The sequence below is a fragment of the Oryzias melastigma genome, linkage group LG6, assembly GCF_002922805.2.
Source record: "Oryzias melastigma strain HK-1 linkage group LG6, ASM292280v2, whole genome shotgun sequence".
NCBI lineage: Eukaryota > Metazoa > Chordata > Actinopteri > Beloniformes > Adrianichthyidae > Oryzias > Oryzias melastigma.
In genome coordinates this window covers 818-27,238 of record NC_050517.1, presented here as the reverse complement: position 1 = coordinate 27,238, position 26,421 = coordinate 818, and the positions used below count along the sequence as shown (strand labels likewise).

The following is a 26,421-nucleotide window of genomic DNA, read 5'->3' as shown; positions in this document are numbered from 1 at the left end:
AAAAAAAAAAAAAAAAAAAAAAATCTGCGAATGCTAAACCCAGTTTAATTTGGATTTAAGTGCATTTCTGTGCATTCTTCTCTTTATTGCCGTATCACACAGGCACCACGTACATTTTGTGTACTGTTCACGTTTAAAAATGTCAGTAGTTTGTGACACATGCGTGACGTGTAATTCATAAATGTTTCTTGCATTCGTCATTCATTCATGGGCACAGATGTCTGTCGATAGTTTCACCCAACGGGTCTTTACGTGAATTCAGTTTTGAGCTGTTTAAACTTTGGGGTTGGTTGAAAATAACGAAGTTCATGCATATTTTACATAGATTATACGTAATTATTTATGTAATTATTAGTGATTTTTGCGAGATGCATACGTAAACTTGTGGCTTTCCACAACTGTTCTACATATGTCCACGTACATCTAACGGACTTTTCACTTATATACCACTGATAAAGAGCGCACATTCACATTAAAATTAAATAAATGACAAAAATCACTAATGAATTGCATATAAACAGCGTAATAATCTCCTAGAATTCATACAATCACTTATTGTGTGATGGGTACACAAATCAGTTGATCATTCACCCCTCAGCAGTCTATACTGATAGGGAGTTGAAACAGAGCCTTCTAACTATCATTCATTGTATCATTCTTTTTTTTTAGAGAAAGAGAATCACTTGACCTTTTCTGCTGTTTTGGTATTATCAGTAAAGATGTAAAATTGAGCATATTTCTTAATCAACTCAAACAGACTGACCTTTACTCATCTAATCCAGTTTTTCTGATCTCCAGCTCACCGTGTTTGAGGACATAACCTCATTGTATTGGTCTTAGTTTGGCATGTGTTACTATTTACAGATTTAGATTTGGAATGTTTGGCCTTGACAGTTGTCAGAGAAGTTGTTTTTTCTGACTCACATTTAACAGTGCATGTTTCCATACAGAAGCATGCACTTGTTGGCGGCGTCAAGACATTTTGTCCAAAAAACAGTAGGAAAATAGTCAATGAATGACAAATTAGTAAGATTTACTACTCCTAGTGCCATCGATGCTCTCACACAGCTTTGGAAGGACTCAGCTCTTTAACCCTTCCGCTCTCCCAGGCGTGTTTACATTAAAAGTGGGGTCATCTGTACCCCACAAGACAGTGCCCTGAACTTTTTTTCCACTGATTGTCGATCTTTACTGGTGTCCGATGACAGACAGGAAGTTTTGTCCACCTTTGTCAATATCTGGATCCCATAAGAGAGCACAAGGGGCAGAACGCATTGAAACTTGTATAAGCTACTTTAGATCTCCTCCCCTCTAGACCCCTGTCACTGCAGTTATGGCTGAAGGGGTCATGAATCCATCCCCTGGCTCCCCCTCTGGCCTTCAGCAGGAACTATCTCCAGAGTTCACCTTCCAGTTCTCCACAGTTCACTTCCCATCAGCCCCTGCTGTCACTCCCAGGAGCCCCACAGCTGGTCCCCATCAATAATCACTCCCAGCAGTATTCTGCCTCTTTCTGACACCAGGAGCCAACTTATCTTCTGAGTTTGTGATACAAACATGAACCAAGACTATAGATTGCTCTCATAACAATAAAACCTGATATTTACTATTGGATAAGACAAACAAACAAACATGAGTTTGTTTAGATTCTTTATTGGGTTTGAATCACACAGCCTCTGGAAAATAAAACAATCTGAACCAATCAGAAAACATCCAGAAACATTTTAAGTCTCAGCCTCAAACATCTTCTTCCTCCCGTCCATTCCAGATTTGTCTTCAATGTTTTTGCGCCAGTCCCCAACATCACGAAGTTCCTTATCCTGACAGAAAGAGAGAATGAAAAATGATGCCAAAATCAGGACAGCTGCAGAACAAATAGCGGTTTATCATTAACATCTCAGAGTTTTCTTTTAGGAACGCTCATTCAAAATGAATCAGTTTGAGAGCTACAAATGTGAAAAGACCATTTCTGGGGGAAATTGTTGGTAGTGAGACCAACAATTAGAGCAGCAGAGTTCACTATAAAAGAATAATAATTTATAAGAACATACAAAAATAAATGACAAGAACATTGTATCAAACTGTATTTATAAAAAATATCACTTCTACCAACCCAGCCCTTGAAGGCATATACTACAAAACCAACCTGACACAACCATCAGTCATGTTCTACATGGTTTCTTCAACAAAACAGGCTATTGGAACAAACGGCCTAATTCAAGGTTCATCCCCCCTAAAAAACTTTGTTTGCAACTTGTTTTTTTATTTATTTATTACTTTTTGTATTATTATAATAATTGTTTGATAAATAAAATCTGCACAAATTGTCTTTTTTAAATGAGAATATTTAGATTATTGTCACTGATTAATATAAACGATTTGTCTGTGGATGTTTTAAAATTTGATTACATCAATGATATTAATGATCATTTATAACCTGAATCTATTATTGTAGAGTATAAATATTTGATATTAAGTCCTGAACCGGATTTTGATAATTCATGTAGAGAAAATGGTATAGTCGAACCAGGGTGGGATTGTATAAATTCGCTTCTTTCCACTCCCTTTCAAGCGATCTACTTGTGATTCATTATGTGATATGTTACCCCATGTATTATTACCTGATTGCTTGAAATAAACCATTTCATTCATTCATTCATTCATTCATTCATTCATTCATTCATTCAAGTAAATGGAATAAAGAAGAACATGAAATAGGAGGATGATGATGCTCTCCTCTTTGAAAGAGAGGTTTAATAGTAGGCATCAGTAAGAAAGCCTAAAAAACAAAACCACAGTAAAGGTATGTGTTGAACCCCACTTTGCTCCTGGTAGTAACAGGCTGACACCAGCGTTTGGCATTTTGACATTCTCACACCAGTGTGTGAATGTGTGTTTATGGGTAAAGGAGACTGTGACCGTTTAGCACTTCGGGCCGGAACCCTTCCGCTCTCCTGGGCTTGTTTACAGTAAAAGTGGGGTCATCTGGACCCCACAAGACAGTGCGCTTAACTTTTTTTTCAGTGATTGTCGATCTTTACTGGTGTCCAATGACCGACATGAAGTCTTGTCCACCTTTGTCATGGAAGGGCTAACACCTCAATGTAAGGGTGGGGTCATCTGGACCCCATAAGAGAACACGAGGTTAGAAAGCACTATGTGTGTATGGACCATTTACCTTTCCTCTCTAAAGAGACTATAAATCAGCTTTCCTAATGATTGCCCTCCACACTCGAGTACTTCTAGAAAAATCAAGTCCAGTTTAAGAAGAACATCTCCTCACCTCTTCTTTGGCCTCCTTCTTCACCTGCTTCAGGTTGGCCCTCAGGTCCAGATTGACTGTATGTTTGGACCCCAGCAGAGCTTTCAGCATAGCATCTGCAGACATGCGAACTTTCTTCAGGACTGGCTTCTTGAACTTGCCCATCAGGTCCTGAACTTTGATCTTCAGATCATTTATCTGAAATTAGATAATGTAGAGGTCACAGTGAGGTCAGCACTATAAAATGATGATTCTGTAAGATCACTGTGGAAAAGAATTGTTTTGACATTTATTTTTCTCTAAAATACATGTCAAAGTCAAGACCCAGCGGCCAGATACGGATGTTATCTTGCCCTCATTTCTAGTATATTTTTGACAAATGTATTTATAAGGAGAGTAAAATATCAAAAGTTATTTAAGGTTTACGTTGATTTATTCTGGAACAATATGCCTCCCTGTTTTTTTTTATAGTTTATTCAAAATTTACTTTTAGTGTATTTAATAAATTTTTATCCTGCTTGGCCTGCAACCTTAAGGTGTGTTTTGGATTTTTTTCCCCCTGTGCGATTGAGTTTGACACCCCTACTCTAGAAGGACGTTTTGAAGATAGTTTGGAAATGTTTCACAATAATCTTTGATACAACTGTTATTTTTGATGTTTCTCCTCCTTGAATTGTATTCATGTGTTTCTGTGATTGACATGGTTTGAAAATAAGCAGAAGTATAGCAGAAGAATATAAGCATTCGCCCATTAGTTAATTAGAAGACTGTCCAAACAATACTAATGATTGTTCTTCAGGCAGCAGCAAAACAAGAACAATTTAAATGAACTGCTCTCTCTTGTGACCAACCTCTTTATTGGCCTTGTTGACTTTCGTCTCCAGATCGTATCGTTCCTCATCAGTCACATCAATCTTGTGGTGGATCTCCCGACAAAGTTCCTGGCACAAAAAAACACACATTTGTGAATTAATTTCAACAACTGAAAAAATACTGAATGCGTCCCTGACACCAGGAGCATGATGTAATGGTGCAGAGGCTCAGAAGGGTCGTCAGTGATGATGGTGGCCTTCCTTCCTTGACCCATACGGGGGTGTGACCCATGTGCTCTGGGTTTTGGGTTGTCTGGGCCCATAGACGGTCATTGTCAGGAGCTTACATGAGGATTTGGTGAAAGATATTTGATCTGTTGCCATTGGTTCTAATTTATTTCTGAAGTAGTTTGTTAAAACAACATTTGTTTGACTATAATATTAATAATAAATATTCAGAACAATAAGAGAAGTGTTTGATTTGTAATAAAATTGCCACACTCTGGGTTATTAATTTGACTTGTAATTCCATTAGTGTTCGCATGTATGTTTGCTAAACTAGTTATGATGTTTATTTTCTTTGTATTCATTACCTCATATTAGATTTTAAGCCTTAAAAAGTTCTACATTTAACTTCTGTAAGTCTTTAGACATCTTAATTTTATCACTTGTCCAAGTGGTTTTATCAGTCTAATAAAAATCCTACAGAATGATCTCCTATATTTCCATTTCCATCTTCTTGCGCTCATCTGGGACCGGATCATGGGGGACGCGGTCTAAGCAAAGATGCCCAGACTTCCCTCACCCCAGCCACTTCCTCCAGCTCCTTGGGAGGGACCCCGAGATGTTCCCTGGCCAATTGAGAAACTTAGTCTCTCCAGCATTTGATTTGATTGCATCATATAAATATAAGTTTGCTATTTGTTTAGTTAAAAATTACTTTCCTGCACTTTTTCAGTACTGTCTTAATAATTTTAACACTCCCAGTTCTTGCATTTTCCCCTTCCCATTACTCCCGTTCTTGGTGATTTGTGGAGGTTGTGCATATCAACAAATACAGTGTGGTGATGCTGTGGGAGGGGGCTCTCTACTGTTGGCTTGACCCTCACCTGGAGCTCCTGCAGAGTTCGAGGCACAGACAGGGGGGGGCAGCACTCATCCATGTACCTCTCTCTCTCCTCCTCTCGCTCTCGGTCTTCCTCCTCAAGTAAGCCTTTGGCAATGGACAGCATCAAACTCTGCCACAGGACATTAGCATCACAAAAAGCTGGAAAGATGCAGCCCAGCTCTGCCGCGGTTTGTCTCTTAAGATTTATCCAGAGCACCTGAAAACTGTTCAGGAAGCTCTCTTTTCACTTATTAACCCTGCAGGATATGTAAACGCATAGCTTACCTTCAGCTGATGCCTCCGACTTGAAGACATCTTTTTCCTTAAAAATGTGATACGACATAATGAATTCAGGTTATATAAAAATGCTTTAACTTTTACGTGTTTGCTGAGCTCCAAGTAAAAAAAAATAAGCAGATTTACTCACTCTGACATCTTGATGTTTTAGGAGCTTCAAAACCTTGGAGAAAACATAACATTTTGCTTTTTAGAATTGAAAAAAAGTGAAAGGAAAAATCTATTTTTATCCATAACAGCAAAACCTTCTCTGATGCTGAATGTCATGCCCTGTCTTTGAAAATAATACCTCCACTTAGGAACACAACTCTGAGTTTAGTATCAACAGCAGACTGCAGGAGAGCTTTGGAGCTAATTTAGTCGGAGGATCTGGACCCAGTTGTCCCCTCAGGACACTTGTGTTATGAAAAGCCTGTCCTCTGGAGGATCACAGGGAAACAACTGACAGACTCTGTTAATGCAAGCATCTTAACCAAGACCCCCCATTCTAAAAATAGAGGAAGATAGAAAAAACAGAGATGAATCTGAACTTAAAAAAAGAGGGCGCACAGCCTTAAAACACACAAAGATATGCAATAATAAAAAATGACTTTTTTTAAAACAATAAGCAACAAAACAACTATATTTAAACATGGGAAGCAGGTGTTAAAACATCTCTAGGCAGTAATGACAGTATCTGTGACAGTAAAACAAATAGGAATATTTATACACTGGATGGTGTGTGACAGGAAAATGCAGCTGCTCAGACCATCAGTTCAGAAACAAATCCAGTAATAAAATTCCTCCAGTTGTTTTTTTTTATTCCTCATCATGACATATCTGGTACAAACTAAGATCGGTTGAAGAAATCTGTAGGGAAAAAAAAGGACTAATATTGTGCGCTCTGAGAGAGAACTCTGCGTTCTTTCTTCGTAAGTGCTTCATACTGCTGAAGTTGACTTGTATTTTCTTTTTTTCATGTTGTTTTAGTCAACCGTTTTTGTTCATTAGCTGGTTTTGCTTTAGATATATACATTTCATCCATGTTTGGAGGGAAATTATTTTGATTAACTATTTATTAGTGATATTTTTCTTGATATATTATAAAATATTATTATTATTATTTAATTCTTTTGATGTTTATATTATTCAGCTTTTAAAATTTCTTTTTGTATGTTTCATCGTATTAAACACAATTTTGAACCCTTTGGAAACAGATCAGTGAATCAGTCAGCATGCTGGGTCAGGACTGCTATTATTGATGAACATTTTATGTAAGAAAAAAATAAGATGCCAGTTCTGAAAACAAAAACACTAAACAGTTTATTAAGCAACCTTGTGATGAAGTGCCCAAGGACACTTCAATATATATTGGAAATAGCCTAAAATAGATAATAATCTCTCTTATTTTTTAATCTGTAATATAGGAATTTTTTAAAAGTTGAGTCACCAAGAACAGATTGTCCAAGCTGCATAGCATATTTAAATTGTAATTACTCTAATTTTAAATGAACTAAAACTAAATGTGAGATCTTTTCATGTAAAGGCTTCTATAACAGAGGGAATCAAAGGTGTCCTACCTTTAATCTGAAGATGGAGACAGCAGCACATGTCAGGTTTGAGGTGCAACTTTCTTGGCATCCTGAGTTCATTTATATCATAAGACCCAGTGGCAAAGGAAATCCTATTTTTCTCCTTATGGAAGTCAGTGTTTGAATGGGCCAATCCCTCACAAGCTCTTGAAATTTTAGATCTCACTCCCCCTTCCAAGGGGAAACACTTTTATTGTTTGTTTTTATAGCTGCATTCATGTTGATTGTGTTAATGGATTGTATCATTACTATTCCACACCCCAAACCACCTCTGCCATTCTTAGAAAATGGTTTCCATAGATAAAACAACATAATTGTTTTTGCCATATTAGTGTGAGGAGATTAAAAAGGGGTCTGTGCTCAGCTTTTAGTCAGGGGCACCAGGGAGCAGAAGTGATGAAAGTTGGGAATACAGCAGGTGGGGGGCAGCCTCAGCTCTTGACAGCTTTATTCAAACACACTTAATCAATGCTAGTAAGAAGAAATTACCAGGAATGTAGGTCACAAAAAGGTTTCTGTATAATCAGGACAATCATTTTACATTTCTTTCAAAAAAGAAATGTTGACTGAGAACAACCAACAACCTGATGACGATTCTCAGGTCATTCATTTATTTTTCTAAGAGTTTCTTAAAAATTGACACATGGTCTCATCACAGAGACCATCCTCTTCTTCAGTCATCTATTACACCTGGTCTTCTAGTGGATGATGAGGTGATAGGCTTGGAGCTAAAGTTAAGGAGTTTCTGGGCCAGGCATGCATCTTCAGAACCAACTAAATCCTTTTCGGGGTTAGGTCGCTGCTGGAGCCAACCCAACAACTGTTAGGGGAAGGCAGGATATACCCTAAACAGGACACCAGTCTATTGTAGGACCACACACACCCACGCACATATGCACAAACCAGATCTACCCAAGTTGCAGGCTGTGCAAAGAGACATCTGAAACAATCCAGCACATAACTGCAGGGTGTAAGATGCTGGCCGGGAAGGCATACATGGAGCGCCACAACCACGTAGCTGGAATAATATACAGCAATATGTGTGCAGAATATTGATTGGAAACCCCAAAGTCAAAATGGGAAACACCTGGTAGAGAATAAGAGAGCAAAGATCCTGTGGGACTTCCAGATCCAGACGGACAGGATGGTAATGGTGAACCAACCAGACATTGTAGTGGTGGATAAAGAACAGAGGAAAGCCGTTGTGGTGGATGGCGGTACCAAGTGAGGGTAGCATCAAAAAAAGAAAAAGGAACACGAGAAACTGGGACTCAGGGAAGACCTGGAGAAAGCTTGGAAGGTGAAGGTGAAAGTGGTGTCTGTGGTAATTGGATCACCCGGGGCTGTAACCTCTAAAACTGAAAGAGTGGCTACAGCAGATCCCTGGAAAGACCTCAGACATCTCAGTCCAGAATTAAGGTTTGAATTGTGGGGGGAAGTGAATTATTACACCCCTAATGCTTGTACTCAAAATCTGCAATTGTTCCTTCTGCTAGTGAGACTCCTTCTGTGTGAACTACCTCGCCTCTCTTTGTCACAATCGGACTTTATTTTTTCAAGCTAGAATGACCTCCCAATGTCCGCCACCAGGTATGGACATCTGGCTGGATCTCTTAGGGACTTGCTTTTTCATTGCCCCTCTCTGGGCCTCTGTCAGCTGACTCACCCATCTCCAAGCTGTCTTGATATTGGCTTCTAACTGTGGTGGGAATTGTTTCCCCGGTGGTTGTACTTATAACCAAGCTTCTCAAGGATCACTACTGCTGAAGACAAATTCGCATTGACCACCTCTCCTTTGCCTTGTGGTGATTTCGCTGCTTGTCCAAAAATGTGTTCCTGAGCTACGGGGGAAGAGCAACCAGTTAATTTTTTTAGCCTGATCTGCATGGTGTCTTTGTATATTTCACTTAGAATACATGGAAGAAATTAATGATGTTGAGAGATCAAATTTATTTATTGTGATGAGCTCTACAAAATCATCATTAATCAAGTCTCCATGTCTGGGTTCATGTGATCATTCAAAGATTCACCGCGAGCTTCATTCCCACTCAGAGACCTCAGTTTTTATGACAGTCACTTCTGTGTTGTTTCTGTGTCTCTGTGACCTAGTTTGAACCCCACTGTCCAGCATTAACCCAAGAGAAGAAATATAAAAACAAAAATAAAATTAGGGGACCTTTATCATTGGCTCGATGAAAATGAGAAAAATATCCCAAAGTTCCAGAAGCCGTAGAAGGCGGCCTCTACATTCCACAACAGCTCTGTCTGCCAGTTCAGTAAGCCAGCAAGCTCTGCTGGACCGGTGCAGCTGGCTGTCCGGCAGTCAGAGAGCCACAGTGAGTGTGGCAGGCTGGCTACCTGTCCAGGGTGTGATGTGTGATAGAAGAGTTTCAGCTCTAATGAAAGGAAAGGTGTAAAAAAAAAAAAACTTTGGTGAGAACAATTCGCTTGTTCGGCCTAGAGACAGTGGCACTGAAGAAAAGACAGGAAGCAGAGCTGGAGGTAGCAGAGATCTTCGAGAATGACCAGGATGGATAGGTTCAGGAATGAGGACATCGGAGGATCAGCGCATGTTAGAGGTTTTGGAGGTAAAGCCAGAGAGGCCAGACTGAGATGGTTCAGCTGATAGATAGCTGGTGTAAGAGTAGAGGATGCAAAAGACAAGGTTAGATGGAGGAAGCGGATAAGCTGTGGGGACTCCTGAAGGGAAAAGCTGAAAAAAAGTCCAACACTCTTGACTGCAGGTTGCATTGTGCTGTAAAGAAGGGCACTGTGTCCTCACACACAGCTCGTCTCCTGGCGGTGTGTGTGGTTTCTGGGCATCTCTGGGCCTTCAGGATTACTCCCATAGTCAATGTAACATTGAATAGGTTCATAGAAGACTAAGTTGTCTCTGAAGGGAATTTGATTTATATGTTTCCAAGATGCTATATTTTCTGTCGCTTAACATTTTCTATTTGGACAAGCATGAAAAATTGTTGATTTCCGAACTCTTCATCACATCAGCTCCTTTAATGGATTATAAGTACAAATTAAGTTTTAGAAACATGGCATGAGGAATACAGAGCTTCACATTTCTGAGCATTACAGTCACTGAGAACTTGGAAAAATCACCTGAGAACCAGTTAGAAGACCTATTCAGTCTGATCCGATAACATGGAGCATCCACAGAAAAAAAACAAACAAAAAAAAAACAATTGTACAGATATTTTATCCACAGCAAGGCTTCACAGTCTGAGAGAAACACAGCTACAGCACCTCACTGAACAGCAAACACATCACAACACGGACGTCACACACGTCACGTGCACACTTTTGCTCAAATAAAGCATGTAGAAATATTTTACGTTCAACAGCATATTCAAGAGATAAAAGTCAAAAGTGCAAATGTCACCATGTGGTCACCAAACAATCCAAGTGAAGGCACCAAAATGCTTCTGCCACCACGGCTCATGTCAAACTGCACTGTTACATCATTTAAAAACATACATTTATGTACAGCATCTTAACTATGCTATTACTTACATGGAAGTTATAAACAATATTTGTATAGTTTGGTTGTGGCTGACAGAGTCTGGAACACATCATCAAAGAGAAGTGACAACACAAGTCTCATTTGGGCTGCACAGGTTCTGATTCTGGTGATGTTGGTCTCCGGAACAATTTCCCGCTGAGATTCTTTCTATGCGTTTATCAGTAAAACATGACAGTTTCTTTCAAACTCCTTCAGCTGCAACACAGACTTTGGACATGGAGAGCTGCACAATTTACAGAAATCTTGTGATGATGAAGAAACAGTAGTGAGATCACAGCATGGGACGACCAAAAGAAAACTTAAGCATGTAAGCCAGTAAACAATGTCTCAGATACAATACACCAGCTGACTTTCTGTAGAAAAAAATGCCAGATTTAAATTTTGGCTACAAATGATTATCAGTTAGTTATTTAAGTGCAGTATTTTGGTTTAAGAAAACCATTTTACCGTGTATTATTTAGCCCAGACAAGCGTTTGTGGAGATGTGGCAGTGACCCACAGCTCTGACCTCTGTCTCGTCAAACTTAAAGCATTTAAGCGTTTGTGTTTTGGCTCCTTGACAACCTTTACATGAATTTCAGTCAAACGTTTATGTACTTTTTGAATGCTTCTCTGGAACTCCTCGTGTCTAGAATAGATGTTGATATCACACGATATTTTAAGAGTACTAAAGGTACTATTGTCTTAGTATTATCTGCTGCTTAAGTTTTAAGATCAACAGCTTTGTCCCCTCTTTATTTACATTTCAATGTAGTAGCACTTACTTAAAAAATACAACTGAAGTGATTTGTTCCCTCTCTGACATCCAGATACGATGGGCAGTGTGTGGGCAATACAAAATCAGTTTACTGTGTTTGCATTGCATCAACAATCAGAGAAAATTGATCAGAAAGAATTTCTGGGTACTTTGTGTTTCTTCAAGATGATCAAGTGTAAATGAAATGTATGTAGAAACAAACAAGTAAACAAGAATGAATGTCACATTTTAGTTTCATTAAGCTCGGCCCACTGTTGTTTTTCCACATCAAAGTAACACAAACAGAAGATTATTGTTTTCCACACATTGGACTGTAATGGTGGCTGATCAGTTTTTGCTGCCATCAGGTGTTTGCTGTCCGCTGAGACGGCACTTGGTCGCTTTACGTCATAGAGTATAGTTGTTTACTTTTGGAATTTCTTGTCTGTAAACTAGTGAACAAAAGCAGCACAGGCCACCCCACATGTTCACAAATGTTCATAGATGTACAAATAAAATAGACTCTAAATCAGGGGTGTCAAACTCATTTTGGTTCAGGGGCCACAATTAACCTATCTGATCTCAAGTGTGCCAGACCAGAAACAAAATAGAAAAAATATTTATGGTCAACTTATTATCTATAGCTTTGTTTTTTTCTCAGTTAGAAAAATGCTTCAAACAACCTAGTAGTCTAATTACTTATTATTCTTGGAGCTACTATTATCTTTTTGACAACATTTTGGTAATTGGGGTGTCATACTTGATTGTTTTCATAGCAACTTAACAGCGTTGAGGCCGGCGGGGAACCTAACTGTATTTTACCCAGACGTGGAACGTGTTTGCAAAGAAATGCTGTTTATTTCTTTTCCTTTGCTTCCCCTAGTGGTGGAATTGTGCATTGTGTTCCTTTGTTTAAATAACCATAATTCTCAACAGGACTGAGTTAGAAACTTGCTATTTTTTGTTGTTCAACATACTTATGTTTTTTCTCTTCATGACTGGGCCGGATTAAACCATCTAGAGGGCTGGATGCGGGTCGTGTGTTTGACACCCTGGCTCTAAATGTACAGCATAGTAATCTGAATGAAACATTTCACTTTTAATTTTTGAACACCGAAGCTCCAGTGTTTGTTTATTTGATTCAGTGTAACTTTTCAACCGTTTACACAATCACCGTAATTTTGCTAAACACTGGTGGAGCAGCTGAACTTCTTTGTGACCTTCATTGAGCAAATGGACTGAGATCAATGAGGCAGAACTATCTTTTTGCATATACTGAATAAGAAACTTTTTTGTCTCCAATTGCATTTCTGGTTGTCTAGTATTTTTTGTGTGTAGCAGAGATAATGTGATACTCTGAAGCCCACTTGTATCACACTATTTTTTCATCTGCTGACTGCATTCCAATCCAATTTGAAGTCACACCAAAGATCTGAAAACAACTAACAGAACAGCAGCTTGTATGAAAAAAAAAATCTAAATACACTGAATAAATTGTTGCATGTCTGCTGAAACATGAGGAGATTGAAGACCCTTGTCCACAGAGGTGTGCTGAGTTTTGATTGGACAAGTTTGACTCTTTGACAGCTCTATACAAAGAACCACTGCGATATGTAATCAGTCATTCACAGAGAAAAATCATCCAAGACCTGGAACAGAAGCTGAGCTCAAACTTTAGGTTTCCAGGCAGAGCTGGATCCAAAGTTTCTTTTTAGGTTTTGCTTTTCTGTGCTTTGAGACTTTAACCCTGAATTCAACAAAACATTGCATACAGTGTCACATGTTTAGATTTCCATTTTACCCAGGTCTATGACTTAAACTAAAGTGATCTTCATGGGGTCCACCTGCATGAATGCATGAACACCGCGGGGCGGTTTTTATCCCAACACTAATGTTTGTCTAAAGAAGTTTCCCACAGTGCACTGACATCAAATTCTCCTGAGAAGATCACCAGAGAAGAACACAACAGCGTGATGCAAAAGTGTGGGCAGGACATCCACTGTAACACTGACACATTAATACTGTTTTCACCAAGTAACATGTCACTGTTCCATCAGGACCCCGATGGTTAAGAGGCAAATATACATCTAGAGAAACATTAAAAGTCGTGAACTGAAAGATGAACTGCTGGAGGGATCAGGGGAAGCAGCAGCTGCTCTCCACTGCCGGTCCGGTGTGGATCCTACAGACAGAAAGCAGCAGCCTGTCCCACAGCAGTCAGGTCCATGCCACTTTGCGAGAGATGGCCTGTTTGAAACCTTCTGGGTCGACGTTGCCGCCCGGCCTCAGCTCCCTCTCCAGGCTCACCAGCACGTTTTGGTGGCACTCCTTTATGTTGACCGGATATTTGGCCCTCAGTAACTCGTAAGCGGCGATCAGCCTCATGTTCTGCTTCACCATCAAATACTGGATGATGCACGTCGGCGCCAGGGAGAACCCGTCCCGGCAGTGGACGAGCACGCGTTTCCTCTTCTCGGTGGAGGCGTTGATGCACTCGTTGATGTCCTCGAAACAGCGCAGTTTCAGCGCTCGGCCGTTGCACAGGGTGTCCGACATGTCCCCAATGTCCACTTTGAGGCGGGACCAGCTGTGGCGAGTCCCACGGGAGCAGGTGCATGGTATCAGGTTGAGGGAGGGGCTCAGTTCTCCCGGTACGCTGCTCATGTCAATGATGCTGTCAATGTTGTTCCGGCACAGCGTACGCCCGCTGTACGCTGCATTGAGGTTCCCAACATAAATGTAATCTGTCACTTTGGAAATGACCGGCTCAGAGTACTGGAAGTGTTCAGACACACAGGGTTTTGGTTCCGGCAAATCCGGGCTCTTGGCTCCGGCCGGTCCCGTGGCCGCTCTCCTGCTATAATTCCGCAGCTTCCTGGAGCCGGAACGAGAAGGGGGGTTTGAGTCTGACTCGGAGGAGCTGTTCCAGGGTGGGGAGAAGAGAGAGAAACGGCTGGAAGATTTGCTCTTGCTGAGGATCTCAACAGGGCTGGACAGAACCGAGGTGGAGGCCACGGAGGACGCCGATGCGCAGAATAGTGACGCTCGTTCCAGGGAGCCGGTGCTGCTGGCAGCTCCTGCACTGTGAGCCTGCTCCATCTGCAACGATGCACAGAAAGCACATGAGCATGCGGCTTAAGTAACCTTTGAGACCAAACCACGTAAGAAGGTTCTCTGCCTCAACTTTGTCATCCTCTTAATGGCAGTTTAATGAATATTTTAATCGTAATGGTGAGCAATATTAGAGCTATCCAGCTGTACAGTTTGATTTTACCATTTTTAAAACAAATATATCTTTTAATTTTCTTCAAAACCTTTTTTTTAGAATAATTTTTATGCAATGTGTTCATTTAAAGCCCCTTCAATAAATACTAACGTGTCTTTGCAACAATAACATACATTAGAGGAAACAAATAAACAAAGCTCCACTTCAAAGAACAAAAAATGTGGAAATAAAAATGTATAAGGCTTCGTTTTATTTAATGTTATATTTTATGACATAATTTATTATTATTGAGGCAGAACTGTAACTTTAAGTCTCTTAACCCTTGTGCTCTCTTATGGGGTCCAGATGACCCCACCCTTATACTGATGTGTGATTCCTCCCATGACAAAAGTGGACCAAGGTGGGCATTATTTTGTACTCCAATGACAATAAAAGTTATTTATTTTTTCTTTTTTTCTTTTATTCATTCGAGTTTGGCCTTTGACACAAATCTAAAATCAAAGGACTTTTACTTTCAATCAATGTAGCAGCTGGGTGGCTCAGTGGGCTAGGTGAAGGGCTGATACGCAGGATCCCTGGGTTCGATTCCCAGGGTTGTCCACTGATCCACCCAGATACGGTCCTTAGGCAAGACCCTTGACGCTGCTGCCTAACTGGGTCCCTGTGCCCCTCAAGTGCAGGGTTGCGTCAGGAAGGGCATACTCTGCTGTTACGCTGTGGTGACCCCGAAAGGGATAAGCCGAAAGTGAACTACTACTTTTACTTTCAATCAATGCTCACTCTGTTTGTCCCTCTTCTCAGACTATTTTGAGTGTTATCGTTGACAGTAAATTCATTTTTCATTCCCGCATCAACACATTACCTGGTCTACATACTTCCACCTACACAACATGAACTGTCTTCACTCAAACATTACATCCAACTGTACTACTATTCTAACCCACAGTTTATAACTGGATCCAAACAACTTTCTTCTCTTTGATTTCAGTTCCAAACCTCTCTATAAAACTCAGTTGGTCCAGAATTCAACTTCCCGTTTCATCACTAAAACTCCTGTCATTGATTACTCAAGTTATCCAGCATTTGCACAGGCTTCCAGTCAACTTCCAGATCAAATTTGAAATCTTTCAGCTTTCTTTCAAGACCAATTCCAACCCTTTTATTGCAAATTCCCACTCCCTTCAACATCTGCTTCCTCCATTTCTATGTCCTCTGTAAAATGTCTCTCAAATCTTCTACTTATCAGCTTCCAAACACTTCCTTCTGACATCAGAAATATATCTTTGCTCACTGTTCACCTCTCTACCCCAAAACATTCAGCTTCAAACAGAATGAAATATATGTATTGTTGGGCAAATAGTGCTTTTAAACACAGAGCTGGTAATATAATAAATAACAATGTTGTCAAAAGAATACACAACATAAATGTTTTGCATACAAATCATTTAGTCTTCTTTTTTTCCTTTTTAACAAAAATAAGCTGTTTTAAGACAGATGTATAACAGAAACTGAATCTTTTTATGTCAGACAAAAATGCAGTGCGACTCTGCAGCAGCAGACGAGGAGGTGTGCATGCGTTTACTGAAGTGATGGCTCACATACCAGCAGATGAGTGGAGAGCAGCACAGTCACAGATCTGAGGTCAATACATTATCAGTAAGGATTTGTCCTGATGTAGGATAATTGCAGAGCAAATTACTGAGAAAGCATTATTGGAAATGTGTTTATTTTTCAAAAGAATTCTCACTTCAAAGTCACTTCAGCATATTTACACATTTGTATGTTTTTTTGTGTTGCTTAAGTTTCTATAGCTTCGTCTCCATCACACTTGTGCGCAAATTTGTATTGAAATTCTAGAAATGTCGAAAAAACATAATTTCGCCATTTTCATTAAATCATAATTATGTGAAGAAACAATAAAGTCGTTCAAAAGCACGGCGACAAATGTGAACAATACATTACAACAATACAACAATCCTTTGTTTGTTTGTTTGTATGAAACAACACACCAGTTTACAATTTTACAACTCACTATAACACCTTTATTTATGCTAAAAGAGCACTTGGCACCACATGCTTGTATCAGATACCTGAGCTTTGAGATTGTTCTTCCATTCCTGCGTTTCCAGGGCCTTGAAGCGGCCACTGCTGTCAGAGGAGACGGACACGCAGAGCGGCCTGTGGGCTCTGGGGGGCAGCTGAGGAGTGAGAGCCACAGGGGCGGGCCGGGTACCGGTGTGCTCCCTCTTACTCATTATGAGGTTTGGACAGGAACCTGAGCACAAACCAAAAGAGCTGTGAAATCAAACATGTATCTTTGGTTCATTTAACAGCAGTTGTTAATAAGACGACACCTGACAGGCAATCAGATTATACTCGCAATTGTACTTTTAATCTAGAAACATAATTTAGAAAAACGGAAGAAAATAGTTGAATTAATAAAAAAAAAAAAAAAACATGCCAATCTTTTTTACTGAATAATATAAAGACAATAAAAACAATCAAGGCATCTACATCTTCAACAATCGTGTCATGTTAAACAGCAGCAGAAGAGCACAAAACAAATCAACCATCTAAAGTTGTGAGAAAATTGAATCTAAGAGTTTAAACAACTTTAGTAAATAAGAACTTTTTTTGACTTTTTATTCTTTGTGCCTTGTAGGGTTTTTTATGGGGTAAAGAATCTGTGGATAAGAAACATATTCATAAAGGTAAAGTTGTGCACATAATACTTTGTGCACAACTTCATAGAAAATTAGAATTATAACATTTAGTATTGAGTTTAATGTCTGTTTTAAATAAGACTTTTCTTTGTCTTGACATGGAATTTGTCCTGTTAACTCAAAATTAGATCATAGGGTCACAGACAAATATATAGAGTCCTGAAACATCGATTGTAGGGCTGGGTTCATAAAATCGATGAATCGATTTGAATCGATTTCAGCTTAACTGATCTATAATTAATTAATAAAAATATAAATCTATTTAAAACATAAAGCTTAAGTCTGCTAGCTTGATGCTAACGTTTAATGGAATTTCCCATAGGATGGCTAATGCTAACGCTCGGTCGACTTAAACATTGCTGACTAAATTAGCTCACTAGTATAAACTTTCCGAACTTTTTTAATAAATATTTTTTTCGAAGTAACCATTTGTGGTCTAAAACAGATATTTGCTCAGTGTCTTCTTCTTCGGGAATAAGGTGTACTTCTATAGCGTGATCGCCACCTAGTGGCCAAACTGAAACGCCCTCCAGGAGAAGCAGAACAATGTTTACAATGATAATGATCTAAAAATGTTTGCTTGTCCTTTAGAGAAACCATGTAACACTGTATATTGACAATCTCATTATTTCACTAATACATTTTACAGTATGAACTGTATCAGAATAATATAGATATATTAAAATCATATAGTGGATTATTAATTTATAAATGTGTATAAATGTGTAAACTCAAAATTGAATTGAACTGAAGAACCGAAAGAATAAAAAAATTGTAATCAAATTGAATTGTTTCTGGAAAATATAATCAAACCCAAGTTTATTTATTAAACTAAAATAAAATAGAAGTTTTAGAATGTTATTGATCCCATAACGCGAAAATTATCTTGATACCCATAGCTCTGTTGAAAATTGAATAAAACAGATCATAATGCAGTGATCTTGACAGCCTTTTGTGGCTGTCAGGCGATACAAGCTAATGGTGTAAACAGGGGGACCCCAAACTACGGCCCGCAGGCCCGATCCGGCCCACCTCTACATTTGACCCGGCCCCTCAAAAATATCAGAGACTGATTTTTCAAAGTCAAAAAGAACAGAACAGTGTTCCCTTTCTACATTGTAGTTCACCTTTCGCGGTCTCTAGAAAAACTCTCAAGTTAATGTGAATAAGTGTCTGACGATAATTATCACAGTTCCCAGAGTCAGTGAATGCACCGGGACTGAAGTTACCACCATCATTCATTTTTAATGAGGCCAAAGTTTGAAATTGAAATTTTCAAATTTGAAAATGGAAAAAAAAAAGAGTTGAAAGTGTGTGTGTGTGTGTGGGGGGGGGGGGAGTTGAGTTTTGAAAACTAAAAAACAGAACATTTAAATCAGAAAATAATCAAATTTATTTTGGAGGAGCAATAAGTTTGGAAATTTTACTTTTTGGGGGGCCAAACAGCAATATTTTTTCCAATTTGTTTTATTTAGCTCCATGTCCGTTTAGATATCTATAGATAAGCCATATTCAAAGGCATTCCAATTTAAATGGCCAAATGTTCTATTTTTAACTGTCACTCAGTTAGAGGACCAGAACATCTATACATCCATAAAACTAAAGTTCTTCAATTTTAACCTCATTTTTACAGAAACACTAAAGTTTATATCAAAATTTAAGCACTTGTGATCTAAAGATAAATCTAATTCATGTTGCCAATCAAACAGTGAAAAGCTTCTCTGCAGGGATCTTGTTGTAAATGGAACTGATGACGTCAGTGCCTCACCACACCTGCGGTTGACAGTTCACCTGTACGTCTTGATGTACAGATGAAACCCAGATGACCCAGGTCCTTCTTACCTATTCCTCCGTTCTCTTGGCAAAACATATATTGATCCGGTCGGTTCTGAACGAGCGAGCCTGTGGTCCGGTTATCCTCGGCTTCCATGCTCCACCTCCTGCCGTAGGACGCCCAGAACCCGGTGTCAGGCGGCAGCCCGTCATCTTAGCCAGGCCGAACATTGCCTCAGCTCCATGGGGTAGCTCACCAGGCTGCCTCCAGCAGCTAGCTTAGCCGCTAGTTTGTTAGTTAGCTAGAAGGGAAACCCTCCGCCTAACGAGCCTATGACGTCATGTTCTTGAGAAGCGGCTGGCCGTCAGAGGTGCAGCATGTCTAACATGAGCTAAACATAGGAGCGCCTCTGACGCACGGGGTTGGTAAGAGCTAGAACGGAGCCAAGTTAGCTGGTTAGCATCAAAACTTCCCCGCCCACTGGTGCCTCCACAGTCCTCCACGGTGTCAGAGGCGGGCTGGCCAGCGGGGTGAGGGGGCTGCCAGCCGGCTCTCCGCACCGAGTAAGACCGCAGATGAAACCCGCAGATGGATCATGAACGAGCAGGTCCACGGAGCTGCGGCAGCCGCTTCTCCAACAGGTAGCATCACATGCTCCAGCATGATCCCACCCACTGGCGCGAGTGGACATCTCAATCCCTGAGTCTGATTTGACAGGACTGTTTGGCGCTCAGAAGAGACTGAGGTCCCACATGTGACGTCATCAATGACCGGCTTCGATGGAACTTCAGGAAGTAATCAAAGCAAAGTTAGCAATTCAGTTCCAATTTATGTTTGTTCAAGTATTGTCTTTTCCCTATCAATACCCATGAAAGAATTAAATAAAAAAAAACTTACATTTGTGAAAATGACTGAACCAACAGTCTATTTTTAGGATTATATACAACTCTATTGAACATGTAATTCAAATGGTGTCAAGCCAGACATTATAATATTTTAATAAATACTACAGAAAAGGATTAGGGCCATGGAAGAAAAAAAGGCCATGGAAAATTCTGACCTTATCTCATAATTCTGACTTTAATCTAAAAATTCAGACTTTAAACTCAGAATTCTGACTTTAAACACAGAATTTTGACTTTAAAGTCAGAACTATGGAGGCCCGTGAGTGACATTCTTCAGTTAGCTTTAGCAGCACACTGGAGACATGCAAACCAGAAGTTTCTTTTTATTGTTGTTTAAGATTGCCAGATGAGGCTAAAGTGTTCACAAAGGAGCAAAAGGTGAATAAAAATAAATATTTATTTTATTTGGATTTATAAAGAAAAGCGCTAAAGACATGCTAGCATTTCGTAAATGCTATATCTGATGTGAAACGTCTAGTAATAACGTACGTATGCCGTTGAAATATCAGGGTAGACATGTGTGACTGACAAACAGTCTCAGAGTTTTACGTTGTGCACACAGAGTGTGTAGAAATGCAGTTTTGTTTGCACTCAGCCTGTTTACGTTCACCGTCTCATTTCTGGAGATTTGAAGACGTCTTACATGCTTCTGAAAAAAACTTATGGGCTTGGTATCCAAAAGATTGTTGTATTTTTTATGTATTTTCTCTTAACCAAGCGTGACTGTAAATAGCCACCATTCTTTATTTAGATTTACAACAATATTAAACTCAGGCTTCCTGTCATGTCACATGATATCATAAATGTTAGTGAGCATGTAAACAGGCGACATGCATTAATGCCAAAGGTTTGCACAAAGCAACATGAAATCTCCATGTTGGGGCATCTGGACTTCAAATCTTTCTTGAAGGAAGAAGTCCAGATACTAGGACTCAATTTTAAGATAAAGAAATCCAGTTATTTTCATATGTTTTATTTATTTTACTGTGACATTAAAAAACATTTGCATTTTTTAACACTAATTAATTTGTCTTTGTTTGCAGATTCACAGTGATGACTTTAAAGTCAGAATTCAGAGTTTAAAGTCAGAATTCTGAGTTTAAAGTCAGAATTCTGAGTTTAAAGTCAGAATTTTCCATGGCCTTTTTTTTTCTTCCATGGCCCTAATCCTCTTCCGTACTTTTCCAATGTTTCATCATGTCGGACTCATTTTTATTATGGACTAAGAGTATGAAGCTGCGAGCCATGCCCCGCTGCAGAATGTAACATTCAAAATTATGAAACAGATACATATTGAAATAATTTAGTTGTCATAGTTGTTCAAAGACCATCAAGGTTTGATTTTATTATTGTGTACTGTTAAAAATCCTCACCTAACAAAGATGATTTTAGAGATCTCAAAAGTATAGAAGTATAGATGCAGAACCAATGATCTAATGATGGTAAATTCATCACAATGAATAAGACAAAATGCATTAACAAAACAATGTATATGTATGTATTAGAATGCTGTTTTTTTGTCATGACAAAATCATTTCATGGTTTTGCTGCCTTGAATTTTATTAAAACCTGACCTCAACAAATGAGAAATTAGGAAGATGAGAAACTAGAGTTAAAATCTCCCTCCAACAAAATTTTGATTTGTTGTAAAAGCGTTCCTAGTGGTCTTTTGAAAATGGGAAATGTCACACTCCCTTTGTGCAGTTCTCTTGTACAATTAATGATCCTGTGTGAGGGGCATAACGGGTGTTACCCCCACTCTTGGACTTCACACACCCAGCAGGCTATGCGGTTAAGGAGGGTGTGGCCTGATGGTTTTGAGTACATATAGGACGATTTGCCCGCCTTTATTCAGTTGGCACATGAGAGAATAAAGTTTCATGTTCTGAAGAGAAAGAAGTCTCATTTTCTGCATCGCCACATGGTGACCCCGAACGTACACATGTCAGAGTCAGCAGACGTGCAAGTTTCTTCGGCATCATCCACCACCTCGCCGTCTCACGCGCGTGGGGATCCGGCCATGCTAGCCGCTGCTGCCACCGTGAAGCTGCCCGAATTCTGGCAGAGCGATCCCGCCTCCTGGTTCCAGCATGTCGAGGCTCTTTTTCATCTGCGCGGCGTGCACGCCGACGAAGCCTGCAGCCAGGCTGCTTTGGATCAGCACTCAACGCGCAGGGCTATGCCGTTGCTGCGCAGCCCTCCCCCGCAGGGAAAGTAAGATGCCCGGAAGGAGTTTGTACGGAGCGCCGTGTCCCGCCATGTTCGCTCTCCAGTCCGGGAGACGAAGCGGCCGGCACTCAGTAGCAGCTGTGGGTGCTGGCGAACGTGGAGAGCTGCTTTTCGTCGAGGACTCTAGCTCTGTACGTCGTTTCTTGGTGGACTCTGCCCGGATAACAGACGGATGTGGGCCACACCCAGCTCAATTGTAGCAGAGGCGGCATTTGTCCGGCTCAGACAAAGCAGAGGTCAACCTCAAGTGGCCCAATAGTTAAAATGACACTGGGGGCCACAAAAACCATTCAGATGTGGGGCACTTTTGGCAAACATGCGGCACTCACCTTGTCCGCTGACAGGTATGTAAGCCAAAAGTGGCCCACTAGTTAAAATCATTGACTGTAAAAACAATGGACTGAGCGAGCGCTGAGGTCCCCCATTGGAAATGCATTACCTCCTCTCCTCGCGAAAGTAGGCCGCCGCTTTCACCGTCACTTCCTGAAACGGATACCGCCATTTGCAACCCATCTTCAGCGATTGGTCTGAGTCATAGCTGAGTCATGGAATCTACAGGAAGTACTGTCGCCAATCAAGAGTGAGTTTATTGCAACCATCCGCCTCTTTCCACGCCTCGTCCACGAGAACGCGAATGTAAACAGCTTCCACTTTAATAACGGGGGCTCGGGAGAATTGTACAAGTCATTGTTGAAGCCTTTGAGGGAGAACCATTCCAACATTTGATTCTGTCAGCGGTCCTTTTGGATTTACTTACATTTATTCCTTTTCGTCGAAATAAAAGGAGCATTTGAGTGACGCCGCTGCAGAGTGGCGCGTGCACCCCATTGCCCATAATTCACGCAAAGGCTCATGGGGCATAGGAATAAGGTCAATATGGAACACGCAAGTAGGGGGGTTTGCTCAGTCCAGAAATTCTTATATACAGTCTATGGTTAAAATACAAATGTGGGCCATAATCACATTTCAAATGTGGGCCATTCATGGCAAATATGTGGCAGTAAAATGATCAAATGGGCGTGCTTATTTCAGTACTTAAGTATATAGTAAAATATGTTACTTTCCTGTTTAAATAAATGCTGAAATAAAATGAGCATTTAATACTAAATGCATAATTTCTTATAAACCAAGATGTTGCCAACATTTTTTTTTTCAAGATGACCTTTTTCTTCAATTTTGTTTCTAGACTATAAATGTGTAATTTGGGTAAAAATGAGAAGTATACACTCTAAATTAGAAGTATACCATGACTAAACAAACAAAGTTGACTAAAAGGTTTACTGGTTTGCCCATTTCCTCATCAAATCTGGAATGAAATGAAATTAATTCAGCCATAGATGTTAGTTAAATCTGCATTTTGTTCAAAATTATTTATGATATAGAGATTGTTTTGTTAAAAGTAACCCAAAAAAAATGTTTTTTTTTTTTTTTTTTATGTTGCGTTGAAGGCAACTTGTTTTTTTTAAAATATATCAAAGCGAATTTTATTAAACACATTTGTTATATAGTTTCGTTTTTCAATGTCATTTTTAAAACAATTATAACTATAGTAAAAGACTAGTCAATACAGGTTGTGTAAGCGGCACCGTTTTAGAAAGACTTACAAAGGACTTGAACAAAGTTCAATTTTTAGTAGTCGAAATTCCTACTGTCATCCAACGCCGCAACCCCAATGCTCAAAGGCTGAAGCTAACAGACAGTCATGTTAGCAGGATTTTGATTACAGAAAATAAGCGCAGAGACACGAACAAAATGGCATGAATCTGCAAGGAGCCCCCCCCCACCCCTCCCCAGGCTGGAGGCCCACTGCTTCTCTCTGCTGCTCTCTTCTTCTAGATAAATATGAGTTAATGGTTAGTTACATAGTTCAGAGCGTGTTATTTTGGAGCCACCGGCGACATCTCTCTCGAGGAGCTGTGTTCACAAAGGTCGCTCAGTCCCCACACTTAGTCGGTGTGGGGACTTGCGACAGACAGAGAGGGGATTCTTCTTTTGTTCTTGTTTACTGTTTAGTAGCGCTCGTTCGCCACGCACGATGTAAAGGCATGAGGCAAAAAGTGAATGCAAAGAAATCCTGAAAATCTTGCTCCAGGATTTTTGTTTTCACAGTTTTTCCGATTAATGTAGGCCTTGGTATAATTCTAGCTAGGCAGGAAAAAGCAATTATTACTTTCTCCTTTTGTGATTATGTTTACAGCGGTTGGTATCTCCGTGGTTTGAATAGGACGCTCTCAACACGTCACTACCAAATCCAAGTCCCTGATTGGTTCAGCATTGTAGCGAATCAGCTTCTTTAACGTCAAGAAGTCTAACTGTTGAACTGTTTCGCTATCATTGAAAAAACAATCTAACGATTTGAATAAATTCTTAGAATTGTCAGTCAAGGTTTTATAATTTATTTTGAAATGTTTAAGTTAAAATTGTCTTTTTTTAATGGCACATGCTGACTACTTTAAGTTTAAGTACACTTTGTGCATAGTTGATATTTTGGGGACCTTTTAATCTTTTTTTAGTGTTTTATTTGGTCGTTGCTGATGTATCCTGCTACCGTTGTGTCGTCTGCAAACTTGACTATATGGGAACTGGGGTGTCTCACCGAGCAATCATATGTCAGCAGAGTGAACAGGAGGGGGCTCCGCACACAGCCCTGGGGTGTGCCAGTGCTCAGGGTGAGGGTACGGGAGATAGTAACTAAGGCAGCAGCCACTTATCAAGAAATTGAGACTTTTATCAAAAGATGGCTCCATTTGGGTGGGGACAGAGATGGAGGCAGATGAAGAGGAGAAGAAAGACGACAGGCTGTCCAACACTCCTGTAAGTCAGTTACAATATTTTAATGCAATGCACTTGTCTAACCTTAAAGTAAGTATCTGATGAACAGTGGGGTTTATTGGGAGAACTTTCCAGTTACTTTATTTATCATCTTGGTGGCAGTGAAGTCCAAAACTAACACAAAACCATCACTAACTTAAATTCAAATAAAGTAAAAATGAATCCAAGCTTGATATTAGAATTCATCAGGGTACAGGACTCCAGGCAGATATTCAATGCAACAGTTGACCACTTATAGCACAAACATTTTTTTTTAATTAGAAGGCTGTTATTTTATGAAGGAAATATCAAATGTAACAAACCCTGAGACCTAGGGGTGTAGGACCTCCTCCCACCCAAGATAAAAGTCTATCATTGTTCTTACCTTTGTTATTGTGTTCTGTTACTTATTCAAACATATGAGGATGTGCAGAATAGACTGATATCCTGAGGTTAAATGTCTTTAAGTCCGACTCAAACTACATTTTTTTATTTATTTTTCTATTTTGATTATTTTTCTCACTAAATATTACCCTTTATAATGACAAGGGTAACAAATTACTTATTCTAGCTTAATATTTAAGCACCTAAAAAATGTAAAACACTTTTTTAACACTCAACTGTGGTTACTCTTGCATTAAGGCATAGATTTGAAGGCATATTGATTCATTTTGCCCTTTTTTTGCAGGTCTGGAAGACACTCACAGTTCCGCTGGGCCGAGTCGAGACCTAGATCAACATGGAGAGTACGCTGGGTGCTGAGGGAAGCTTGTTATAAAGATGTCCCCTTTTAATTCATGTGTTTTTAATAAATAATTTCTAACTAAACTAAAACTTGTTTTTTATCAAATTCTTAAACCATGAAAATTTTACTTAAGATGAGTGGGTACCTAAATTTAGAATAAATCATTTTATTTATTTACTATAAAAAAAATGGTTTATCTAAAATTTGTGTTATCCATAATGAACTTTAGCAAGGTGTTTAAAAACATTTTACAATATTTTTAATTATAGAAACTGACATAAAGTTGGTCTTCAATAATTTGTTGATTGTGGTTTATTAATGGCAAACATGAGCATGAAGTGCCATCATATGAGCCCAGTAGGGGACAGAGCGTGAATATTCACTGGCCCTCATTTGGCACAGTTACGGTTATTGTTGGTGAGATTATGGCTGGCATCTGGCCTTGCTGTGGTGTGCTTCAGGCCTAGACCGAAAACAAATAGTGGCCCTTTGATGGGCCAGATGCGGTTTCAGCGGGTAACCTGTGGCTGACTTCCGGCCGAGTTGCGGTTTGTTAGTGGTTGAGATCTGGCAAACGGGAGCGGACCACACAAGTGCCGTAATTCCATGCGGTACGCGGAACGAATGAAAATGCTGACTCCGGGCTGAAACATTTTTGCTATCTGGGGACAAATACAACAATTGACA

The 26,421-nt window shown here is 39.7% G+C and overlaps 2 protein-coding genes and 1 long non-coding RNA gene across 5 annotated transcripts; 1 reads left to right on the top strand and 2 right to left on the bottom strand.

The window, feature by feature from the left end:
- Window positions 1–931: 931 nt before the first annotated feature.
- On the bottom strand, window positions 932–7,112 carry LOC112152909 (troponin I, fast skeletal muscle). 2 transcript variants are annotated; one of them, XM_024282765.2, is made up of 7 exons: window positions 7,039–7,112; window positions 5,610–5,642; window positions 5,468–5,504; window positions 5,184–5,312; window positions 4,114–4,203; window positions 3,284–3,460; window positions 933–1,820 (listed from the first exon to the last, which is right to left on the bottom strand). In XM_024282765.2, the coding sequence occupies exons 2-7, from the start codon at window positions 5,615–5,617 to the stop codon at window positions 1,725–1,727; spliced, it is 537 nt and encodes a 178-aa protein (XP_024138533.1). In that variant the 5' UTR covers window positions 5,618–5,642; window positions 7,039–7,112; the 3' UTR covers window positions 933–1,724. The 2 variants fall into 2 exon arrangements, with proteins under 2 accessions (XP_036068035.1, XP_024138533.1); XM_036212142.1 differs by lacking the exon at window positions 7,039–7,112 and having other exon boundaries at window positions 932–1,820; window positions 5,610–5,987.
- A 2,929-nt stretch (window positions 7,113–10,041) lies between these two features.
- LOC112152646 lies at window positions 10,042–19,752 on the bottom strand. The gene is made up of 3 exons (XM_024282348.2): window positions 19,113–19,752; window positions 16,638–16,822; window positions 10,042–14,420 (listed from the first exon to the last, which is right to left on the bottom strand). Exons 1-3 carry the CDS (start codon window positions 19,198–19,200, stop codon window positions 13,539–13,541), a joined length of 1,155 nt encoding a protein of 384 aa, XP_024138116.1. The 5' UTR covers window positions 19,201–19,752; the 3' UTR covers window positions 10,042–13,538.
- Window positions 19,545–25,793, top strand: LOC112152647. 2 transcript variants are annotated; one of them, XR_004947981.1, is made up of 3 exons: window positions 19,545–19,685; window positions 19,762–19,852; window positions 25,678–25,793. It is a non-coding gene; the product is annotated as an uncharacterized LOC112152647 (long non-coding RNA). The 2 variants fall into 2 exon arrangements; XR_002920357.2 differs by having other exon boundaries at window positions 19,762–19,838; window positions 25,678–25,771.
- Window positions 25,794–26,421: the final 628 nt, after the last annotated feature.

What these genes read in the sequence shown, in the direction of transcription:
- LOC112152646 (XM_024282348.2), bottom strand. Translation starts at nt 19,200, where the DNA reads ATGGAAGCCGAGGATAACCGGACCACAGGCTCGCTCGTTCAGAACCGA. An exon ending in CCAAGAGAACGGAGGAATAG is followed by an intron (nt 16,823 to 19,112) that starts GTAAGAAGGACC and finishes GTTTGTGCTCAG; the next exon opens with GTTCCTGTCCAAACCTCATA. An exon ending in AGAACAATCTCAAAGCTCAG is followed by an intron (nt 14,421 to 16,637) that starts GTATCTGATACA and finishes GCATCGTTGCAG; the next exon opens with ATGGAGCAGGCTCACAGTGC.
- LOC112152909 (XM_024282765.2), bottom strand. An exon ending in GTCGGAGGCATCAGCTGAAG is followed by an intron (nt 5,313 to 5,467) that starts GTAAGCTATGCG and finishes GTCCTGTGGCAG; the next exon opens with AGTTTGATGCTGTCCATTGC. An exon ending in GAACTCTGCAGGAGCTCCAG is followed by an intron (nt 4,204 to 5,183) that starts GTGAGGGTCAAG and finishes TTTTTGTGCCAG; the next exon opens with GAACTTTGTCGGGAGATCCA.